Source organism: Ischnura elegans, chromosome 2, assembly GCF_921293095.1.
Source record: "Ischnura elegans chromosome 2, ioIscEleg1.1, whole genome shotgun sequence".
In the NCBI taxonomy this organism is placed as follows: Eukaryota; Metazoa; Arthropoda; class Insecta; order Odonata; family Coenagrionidae; genus Ischnura; species Ischnura elegans.
In genome coordinates this window covers 45,910,996-45,922,362 of record NC_060247.1, presented here as the reverse complement: position 1 = coordinate 45,922,362, position 11,367 = coordinate 45,910,996, and the positions used below count along the sequence as shown (strand labels likewise).

The 11,367-nt window shown below is 35.4% G+C and overlaps 1 protein-coding gene across 1 annotated transcript; it reads right to left on the bottom strand.

The window, feature by feature from the left end:
* Nucleotides 1–835: 835 nt before the first annotated feature.
* LOC124174047 (lazarillo protein-like) lies at nucleotides 836–11,115 on the bottom strand. Its single transcript, XM_046553182.1, has 6 exons — nucleotides 10,854–11,115; nucleotides 10,112–10,256; nucleotides 8,486–8,616; nucleotides 8,312–8,394; nucleotides 2,357–2,449; nucleotides 836–1,125 (listed from the first exon to the last, which is right to left on the bottom strand). Exons 2-6 carry the CDS (start codon nucleotides 10,244–10,246, stop codon nucleotides 998–1,000), a joined length of 570 nt encoding a protein of 189 aa, XP_046409138.1. The 5' UTR covers nucleotides 10,247–10,256; nucleotides 10,854–11,115; the 3' UTR covers nucleotides 836–997.
* Nucleotides 11,116–11,367: the final 252 nt, after the last annotated feature.

The window sequence follows — 11,367 nt, the reverse complement described above, 5'->3', positions numbered from 1 at the left end:
AAAGGCGCCCTAAAAACACTATCAATTCAGAGATCAATTCATGATTTCAACTGCAAGTGTTCTCAGCTACCATTTCTTGCTCTCTTGGCGTTTATACCAACGACTTCATGAGTCGTATTCCGCAGCAACTATTTTGCTTCCTGAGTGGCCAAGCATTACTGGGCCATTAATGAGCAAGTAAGAGCCATGCTGTCAAGCACAAAAAATAGTTTGAAAACCTAACTTTGCCTTAAAATATATTGCAATACAATTCTAAAATTTGAACTCCATTTAGCATTGAACTGACTTAAGTATGTTTTTTAGCTCTCATTATTTCTTTAAAGTAAGAATACTTAATAGCAACAACTTATCATGGCATAACTGACTTGATATTCCCCACCCGATCTAGTTAAATATTTAACTAATAATAAATCCGGTCATTTCTCAATTAAAATTGATTGTAGAGGCCCTAATACAGGCTTACAACCGCCAGTTGAAGTTCATGCCTGTGTTACCATTGGCAAGAAAGTGAAGAAAATGATCCCTGCACTGTAGGTACATGGCAACGAAAAATAGAGTTATGCCACACAAAGTTGCTTTGAACTAGCAGAACCCTGTCTTAGCCATGTTAAATTACATTATTTTGGTGGCTGAACAATTTTTTGCTCTCAGCAACATACCCTGTTTACTTTCTCCCATATTTTCTGAATGAGTGTCGTAATACATAAGTTACGATATTTGAAATTCAGGGATGGGTCAGATGGATGATTGAAAGTTAGATCGATTCCTATGAGTCAAGATGTGGTAGAATCTATGGACTGCAGTTTATATTCCTCGCTAAAGAAAAACAAAAACAAAATGGTTCATATCTTATTTATTTTTCATAATTTTTTTGTGAGAGCACATCATTTTCTTGTCCCTTTTTGACTAATATGGACAAAACATGTGCTTTAGTAATTAATCAACAAATTTTACATAAAATAAGCATAACTGGCGTTAAAGGTCATGTTGAAAGTATTCAGCAGTATGACTGGTCCACTGGTTTAAAGTTGAACCTTGACAGACTGTTTGAGTCGATATTCCTCAATGCCGAGTTGACTGTAAACTGTGGTGGCGCCTGTTGCCGCGTCAGTATAATGACGTTCTCTGTAAAATTGAAAGTAGAAATCACATCAACCATTATTTACGTAGATACAAAACGCGATTAAAAATATTATGTACATCTTGCATCAAAATTTGCATCAATAAAACTTGATTGAAATGAAAAATAATAAAACTGAAAATGGATTTTGACTTCTACAGTATATTATTGCCGTGATATTGGGTGAGTTTGTCCAGAGTTGAATCAATAATGGCTTTACAATTGAATTAATTAATTCGGAAATTATTTTGTGTTTTTTCATAACCAGCGAATTAACCATCTGGAACAGTAAAGGCTACCTGATATTCCAGCTATGGTCTGAAATTACCATCGGGAATAGCTACTAGCTAATGTCAAAATCTGTAAGCTATCTGTAAAATATCTGTATTCAATATGCAGCCTGTTGTAAATTTGAGCTTATAACACTATTTTTGTAACTTATTTGTGATTTATTTTGACGCACATTTGTTATTAAAACTTGAAACATTTCTAAGCAAAACAAAACAGAATATCATCACCAATCTGTCACAAAATAGCTGGAGTTATCGCTAACATACGCCAGCAAACTACTATATGAAGTAATACGGACAAATATGTCATTATTTTTTTTCAAACCCGGGAAAATATTTTACCTTAAATTGCCACATGATATGCCGTAAAATACCACTAGAGACCAATGCGGTCATTCCCGCGATTAAATATTTTTCTTTTCGTTATATTTCAATGCCTTACTACTTTATCAATGTTTTATAAACCTTAGTTTTTATTCCTCCGCCATTCTTTTTACCTTTACAAAAAAAAAGCATCCTCAAATACTAAAACAAAGGTTGCAGTTTTTTTTAGTGTTTCTTATTTGATAAAGGAGAAACTATCCCTTATCCTTTATTAAGTTGAACTAAATTGTAATTAAATGTATTACTAACGTAGAATTTCTTCTACAGTGGTAACTAATCACCATTTGCTCCAGTAAACCAAATGATCATGATATGAGAATTGAATTGCCTAAATATAGTACGCTATAATGTTTGTAAGGTCGCGCAGACTATTTGTGAAAGATTTTTTTTTATTAAGTAAAATGGAAGACGAAAATATGTCTCTATAATTCGATTTTAAAGAACAGCGAATACATTTTTAGAGTTTCCTTTCCAATTTTCACTCGTAATTTCCTTTCTTACCTCTGAATCTTCAAATTTAGACTTATGAAAGGTGTAAATCACTAAATTTACGATTACTTACGGATATTATCCGAAGGTCTTTCTTGACACGTCCAGAGAACTGCCCATGAGGCATAGTCTGTTCCCAGAATTAGGTACTGGCTGGGAAATGGAGCTGAAAGAAATTTGATTCTGTTTATTCTTAGAGACATGAGGTAGTGTTTGTGGAGTGTTTGTTACCGAATTTCCTTATACGTTAGGTATAATAATAATAATTATAATAGTGATACACAAGATAGGTATGCACAACAATATGGACAAAGAATAGAGGCCATGGATGAGGGAGATACCTATAAATACCTAGGATTCCAACAAGCAAGACCACTAGACCACTCTACGATAAAGCAAAAACATATAACTGAATTCCAAAATAGAATCAAGAAACTTGTTCGCACTGAATTAAATAGCAAAAACCTCACTTTTTCAATTGATACCTTTGCCATCCCTCTCCTGACATACTCCTTAGGTATAATCAAATGGTCACAAACAGATCTAGTCGACCTACAAAGAAAAATTCGGTACCAAATGACAGGGAAAAAACTGGCTGCTTAAAAACTTTAATATAAGGAGTAACACGTTGCTCAGAAAATTTGGTGGAAGGGGTATCGTAGACATCAAGAATCAGCACAACTCACAACTTTATCAATTACGGAAGTATTTTTCCAGCAAGAAATCTGCCTCATATCTCCTGAAAACTATCTGCGACGCAGACAATAAATACACACCGTTAAACCTATCTGACGAAAGTACGCAAATTAGTGGAACCACTGTTACTATAGACAGTAAAATATCAATATGGAAAGCTAAATCCCTTCACGGAAGATACCTTCATGCCCTGGAGGCCCCTGTAATCGATAAAAATGCATCTCAGCTCAGGCGTGGGCAACTCTTCCCAGAAACAGAAGGATTTATGATCGCAATACAAGACCAGGTGGTGAACACAAAAAAATATGAAAAATATATAAATAAAAACCCAAATTTATTGGATGACAGATGCAGAAAATGCGGTAATGCCTCTGACTGTCAGACAATACAGGACGTCACAAGTGGATGAATTTATCCCAAAAATACTATCTGCAACGACATTAAAATATGCAACATCATCCACCAGAAATTAGCTCTAAAGTATGAACTCATAGAAAATGCAGTTCCTTATTTTAAGTGCAATCCTAAAACCATCCTTGAAAACGATCACTGTAAGATTTATTATGGCCGATCAATTATCACCGATAAAACAGCAAATTAGCAAAAGACCATATCTAGTAGTGCAAGATAAAGTTCACAATGAAACGTACTTGATAGACATTGCCGTACCTAATTCGCATGACATCACGACAGCCTACACCAACAAAATAGAAAAGTATGAAGAACTTAAAGATGAAATTAAGAGATTATGGAAATTCGATAAACAACACATAATACCAATAATTATGTCTTCAGTGAATAAAAATAATGATAACAATTATAATAATTCTTGATTTTATATTTTATTGGGTTACACTGCGTCCATCTTTGCCGTTGCAAAAAGTTTCGCCTGAGATTCTTTTGGCGTCGTCAGGTCGAATGCCAGGAGCAACATTGGAGAAACTGCTGTCGACGGCAAAGCAGCACGCAGTGTAACACAAAAAATGGAAAATTATCATTCACTCCACAAAACCCAGAGAAAAGACTATTAATTATCAATAGCTTGGGGAAGTGCATAACATCAATGTGACCAACGGGATTTGTAAGATAACTCGATACATAACAGGTAAGTATGTCTATTAAATAACACAATCAAGGATTTAGAAAATATTTAAACGGATGTACAAAGGTACTGACTCCCCCAAACATGAAGAGAAATTTCAGTGAATTACTTCAGTTGCTTAATTTTCTGTCTTTTTTGAACATGTTCGTGATTTGTGGCATAATATTTCCTCAGATATCGTTAACTTTCCGGTCAGTTTGGTAAAGGTTTCATTATAAATAACCACCGACTCCATCTGTTCTGAGATCCTTGACCATTACAATAGCCGTGTTTAACCACCAGTATCTGTGTACCTGATGGAATCAGGTGGACCTTCCCATGTAAAAATAGTAAAAACAGAACGGGATTGCGAGAAATATGAAGAAAAATAGTCGTGAAATATTACCATTATGAGAACTGAAGAAAATCAAATTAATCATTGTTGTGCATCATAATTACAGGTGTAAATTGACTAGTGTGACTCACCGGCTAACATATTTTTCCATGATAGAGAATAGAATTTCTTCTCTGCCTAATTTAATTCTGAAATAATCATCTAGTATTCGGTCGGTCCTGGACTACATGGTTTTTGCTGAATTTTGTTGTGAATATGTACTGTGAGGATTTGATTATCGAAGAAAAGTATCAGCTGTGCATAAGTCAGCTTCGTGAGCCTTGATTGAGAGCCGGTATATGAAGCCTCGCGCATTAACGCTAGGTGTATTTTAATGTATTATTTTTAATGATGTAAAATTTAGGTAAAAGATGTAAATATCAGTTATTTAAGTGCAATAGGTTGCCCGTCAGCTATAATTTTTAAGCATTTGACTAACTTTAAGCATAAAAATATTCCTATTGGTATTTTTCTCGTACCCTTATATTATGAATTTCGTAAGTCATTGATGCATTCGAGTCCTCAAAATGAGCAAATTCATAATAATCTGCAATATGGTAAAAGACTCTCCACTGACGAATTTCCCTTTTTGAACGCCCAAGAATATAGGGAATATGGTGAAATTAACCTCGTACAAGACATAGCATTTTATTCTATTCAGTTGGTGTTGCTTATTTCAGAAAAAAATTTTTTACTGAAAATTTTGTCTTTTATCCATGAATGAATATTGTAAAAATGAAAGATACTGCGAGTGTTGCATGTTGAGCTGCGTAAAACAAAGCAAGATTTTCGATTAGTGACCAAATGGAGCTTTTAAAAATCAAAAAATCATATTTAAATGCATTCGCCTTTGGTTAAAGTCGTCAATACTTATGGGGGTTTAATAGATTACCATACATTTCTTTCAAATGTACAACTGCAAAAACAGGGAATTTTTCTATTTCATGCCATTTTTCTGGATGCGGTTAAATTTTCATATCTGATATCCCATTTCGATTGATAATGCAATAAATAAAAGCTTTCCAAAAAAGATTTTCCGATTAATAGGAATTTAGGCAAGTTAGAAAAACTCCACACAAATGGAGTCAGGGGCGGCTCCAGCCAGGGGGCGCGGGGGGCGCGCGCCCCCCCTTGGCGGTGACTGACGGAATGTTTTTGCTGCTTGCAATCTCCTCTTACCTATGCCAGGAAAGGCGAGAATGAAATGATGGCTCGTCACCCATTGTGCTACCAAGTATCAATTTGTGAAGCGAAGCGCGTGTGGCCGAAGTCACCCCATTCTACGGTACATACAGCCAGAAAGAGTTTTTCTCGAAGTTGAGATGTTCCGAATAATTTGTTTCACTATCGGCAGGCGAGTTTATTTTCTTTGTAGAAAATTTCTGCAACTATATATTCCTTAGATAAGCTTGCCAGATCTATGATTCGAATTTGAAAGTCTGCAACTCCGACAGCAGATTCATCGGTCGTTTCCATTCGTGCGCACGGTCAAGCAGCACAAAGGTGGAGCGCAGGTATCTGTTTTGCTGGCCTGCTGTTTGAAGTTGGAGCTCTATACAATTACGAGCAAAAATTGTTGAAGATTTCCTCTGGCGACACATTCTAAAGTTGAAGACTTTCTCTCTGAAACGGTTGGAGTAATTCATCAATCACACGTGAGCTTGGACAGTTGCATTCGTTTTGGGGTTGTATTCTTTTTTTATGTTATCAAACTGATTTCTCTTTCTTTTTGTACATGTAGATCTAAATTTATTTGCATAGATATGCAAAATGGTGAGGTGGCTAATTTAGGAAGAAGCCTCGGCTAGAAAATGACTCAAAGGAACAAGATTCGACATCTCTTCCCGCGAATTTTTAAAGCATCAAGTAAACGTAATAAAACCATTTTTGATATCTTAGGTCATCAAATGACAGGTAACTGTGAGACTAGATGGGTAGAAAGGCATAAAGCTATTTTAACTTTTAGAGACGACTTATATGATATAGCCAAAGCTCTCGAAAAAGTGTCAAAGTGGGATGATTATAAGACGGCAACTAAAGGAAGATGTTTATTGTTATCAATTTGTAATTGTGAATTCATTTGAACTGTATATAGTCTGAGTGATGTTTTGAGTGCAATTTATATTTTAAGCAGATATTTGCAAAATGAGACTGGAGATGTTTTTCAAGCTAAAAAAAAGTTGACCAAACTTTTGAAGTACTAAAGGATAAGCGGATGAACTCTTATAAAATTTTCTCTGGAATTTTTGCAAAGGCTAAGAAAATTATGGAGGAAATGGACATTCAAATCCGCATTCCACGTGCAGCCAATCGACAAAAGAATCGAGCAAATTACCCGGCTACCAATGATGAAGACGATATAATCGCGTATTGGGAAAAAATAACCTATATTGCCATCTTAGATTACGTAAATACGGATATCAAGGACAGATTTGCTGGAGAGCCAATAGAGTGCTTCAAGTTGAATACACTAATCCCAGCTGTTTTCATGGAAATATAAAATTCGGACTCGTTAGAAAGCATGCTTGAAAAAATATGTGATAAATATGCACCGTTATTGAAAAAAAATAAAAGTACAATGTTAACGGGATAAGATAATGAGATAACTTTTTTGAAAAAAAAATTCCGGAATTTAATGACATGAAACCAATGAAAACTGCCATGGAACTTTGTGTTTGCACATGATTGTATTTATAAATACTTGATAATAATCTCTATAATAACTTCTCAAAAATATTATCCAAGATATTCAAATGAAATGCGGCAAATGATTTCACTGTCGACATCAGTTGTATTTTCTTGATCAATCATACAGTAGTTCCTGAAATGCAAAAGATAAATCCTTATGGGTAAAATTTGAATTTAATATATTGAAGAGAAAACTTCATTCCGCCCTCTAAGCACTTTTGTCATGGGGTATAAAATGCGAACTCGCATCACGTACCGTAGACTACCCTCTATTTATAAATGTTACGCTTATGTCTCCTTTTTCTCTCTCCATTTTTGATCTACAGGGATGGGGTTTGCTGCATTTGGTGTGGATTCTCTATTTTTATGATTTGATCATAATTGAAAGTGCATAAATAATACATGAGTCGTAAATTATACTCACAATTTTCCCATAAGATTGCACAGCGTTTTTTTTTATTTTCTCGCCCTATTTCCCTCAACTCTCCATCGAAATCTACGATTCGAACGTCTATTCAAAGCTTGTGTCTCCCGCTTGGAACGAAAAATATACAGATCGTTTGAAATTCCACACGTAAATCGGAAATTACTTTTACAACTTTTTCCATAAAATAACACGGGATTTTGCAATTTTCTCGGTGTATTCGGTGCAATTCGCTCATTAAAACCAAACAATTTGTACCAATTCCTTCATTCTTTCTCAACTATAATGCCGAAACTCTTATCTTATTTTGACGCTTGTATCCCACATCATGAGTGAGAGTGGGGGGAGGGGTAAGCATCCCGTCGCGCCCCCCCCCTCAAGGAAATCCTGGAGCCGCCCCTGAATGGAGTGATTGAATTTTCACAGTAAAAATATAAGTTTGAGTGCATAAAGAATTTTTACCTATAGAATCCAAGTAAATAAATATTTAGCCCTTGATATGTTACATCCACAGATATATTGCCTGTCACTAGACGTTTACCTGTTGAGCTATGTAAAACAAGTCAACATTTTCGGCTAGTGACGACGAGGAGCCTTTATTAATCAAAAATAATATATTTGAATGCATTCACTCTCGGTTAATGTCGTCCACATTTCTGATTTTTAGCATGCTTTACTTTCAAATACACAATTGAAGACACACGGCTAAAGAATTAAATTGTGTAAGAGTAAACTAGCAACTTACCCAGAGATGGGAATGTCATTGATAGTGTTCCGCTACTCCCCGTAACTGCTGCTGTGCCACTCCTTGTCTCCATTTGAAAATTTCTGTAAATTAAAATCATCATCAGCATCTTCTTAGAGTTTTATTTATTGCTTCGAGAGCACACGGGGATAGAGTTGACGAAATTGAACTTACAGCATATTCTTTCCAGATATATCCAGCTTCATTACTCCAAATGTTGGGTCAGAAAACGTAAACTTAGTACACCGGTTGATGCTGTCAAAGATGGGAAAGAAGCTCCCATATTCGAACCATTCACCTTTGAACTGAAATTTTAAAAAAATGTATTCATATGCAAGTATGAGTCTCAAAATAAATTTGTCTTACATTTTCAGCTACAATGGTATCTTTGCTGAATATATGTGAAACAGTGTTAATTCAATCGCTAATCCTGTTATATATCCTGATTGTTGAATTTTATCAGTGGTAATACTGTCTCATCTGCAATATATAGGTATCAGATGTAGTACATAACATCTTGTAGTGGGAAATAGCTACCGTACGCATATTTATTGATAGGCCTTTAATTATTCTTCAATTATTGATGAAATTTATGTGTTAGTTTTTGAAAAAATTGGCTAGTGTTTTGTACATGCAAATTCCATATTTTGCTGAAATAGTAGGTACTATTGGCATATTTTAGGACAGTTGGCCCAGCAAATTATAAATTTTAAATTATTTCAGTTGCTGGTAACGACTCACTTCTCAAAAATCTCTTTTTGTCACCATAGCTGAGGTGTTTGCTATTTACTAATACTTTTTCCATCTTATTATTTTTCCGTGTTTTGCATTCTATCCGACCGATCAAAACGCAATGAATATCTGCAGTGCTATACATAACTCATTTATTATTCAGGGTATCAATACCCTATGGTTTAATAGTATAACGTAACTTACGCTGTGAAAAAATGAATCCAAACCCATAATTTTGAATCACTATGGGCTAACAATACTTGGTTGAGTTCTTGGGAAATAGTTTATTCGCAAGCTCCTATTTCACGCCATCTTGCAGTTAAAGATTCATATACAATATCCCATTTTGATAAGTACTACAAAAAATAAATGCTTGAAAAAAAAGATAAAAGGTATAAGATACCAGAACTCTGCAGACATCGAGTTCTGAAATTTTCACCGAAAAAAGATAAGTTTGAGTGACTAAGGAAATGTTACCAATGGATTCCATGTAAATGAATTTTTAACTTTTGATCCACATCCACAGATTTAGTGTCTGCAACCATCTCATAGTTATCATCAAATATTCTACTTAGATTAACACTACACCAATATCAGGTGAAGCCTCCACAGATTCCCAGGCAAGAATCTTTTAATGCGAGATAACCCAGCGAAAGGAACCGCTTCACTTGTGTGTCATAACGCGTATTATTAGGCTTTGGACTTAGGTGAAATTAGTAAGTTTTTTTATAGATGTAATTACCGTATTTGGCTGAAATAGTATTATTGGTAGATTTTAGCTGGCCTGCTTATTCTATGCATAGCCATACCTTACTGATCAAACCACCCTATCAGGAAAAATTAATTAGCGATACTTTTAAAAATCCTTACTTATGATCTTTAATCTTCAAGTTTAGATTTTATTTATAAATGAATGAGGTATGTCGCTGATACTATGCATGGAGTTTGGCCTTAGGATCATATTTTGGAATGATTTTTTCTTAGTCATAAGGACTCCTGTTAATGATATAATTGGGATTCGACGTCATTTTTGGATGAAGAGCCATGAACTTGACCTGTATTACTTACGACATTAGGATTGAAGAAAGATACCGCATCCAATTTCGGACAGGAGCCAGCAAACCTGCTTATTGCTTCAACATTGCACCCAAATAATATGGCTGCCACTCCGAGGACCAGCGTTGAGTGCACTCGGAAAAACATCGCTATTCGCCTATATGCAGAGATGTAAAGAAATAGATTAGTTTGTTGCAGAAAATGAATCGCTGTATAAAAATAATTAATCGAAATGGGCACGCTAATTCATCATTTATTTTTAAAGTATAGTCATTGGGTCTATATAAAAGCATTGCAGAAACTATCACGTATGTCTTTTTTTCATATTAAAATTTTTCTTATGCCCGGAAAACATACTTAAACTTAATTTGAGTTTTTGGAAAATATCTCTTTTGACTCAATTTTAACCATTCTCACTTTGAGAATGGTTAAAATTGAGTCTCCCCCTCAATTTAATTATTCACATCTATTTTTTTTTGCTCCCCACTTTTGTATAGTTTAAAAAAAAAATTAGTCGTGTGAATGATGCCGTTACAAACAGTCTAATATTGACTCATTTAATTATATTTAAAAAAAATAATCTGTTTGCTGCTACTTCTCCTTATGTGTCCATATTGCAATCATTTTCAGAATGTTTGTATTAAATAAATGCGAAAAGTGAAAATATGACTAGTAATAATGAAATCATCATCATCAAAACACGAATGTTCTTCACGCCCGCACCACTGTTCCAACACTTTCACCGTTTACTTACCTTTTGCTCCTTCCAAATAAACTGAATTCAAGCTTGGTTGGTGGTCGAATGTCCCTTCATACCCAGTGACAACCATTTTATAACCCCAGGTAGGCTCGCCAACGCGCAGGCGCAAATACTTTTCTGCAGCCGCAATCTTGTGGTGGGGAAAAATAATTTCCCGTGATTTAAGCAAGGTCCTCTGAAATGAAGGGAAATTAAATGATCGTCAGGGATGAAGAGACAGCATCACACACCCAAATCACGCGGTAGGACATGTCAGCCCTCCGGCGGTCAAGCGGAGAGCCCTTCCGAAGTCACCGAGGGTCGTGTGTCAAGGTCAATGGGATTAGCCAGCCCCCCCTGAGGGGAGAAGGCAGAAAGTTGACCGTAAAGTGGGAATCGTGATCGTCCGAAGCATATTTTACCTACGACACTCACACGATACATGCCTTCTTCCGCCTCTCTCGTCCGATGGTGGCATTATAAAAAAGAAATAAACTACAATCCTATCGGAGGTATTGACCTTGCCATT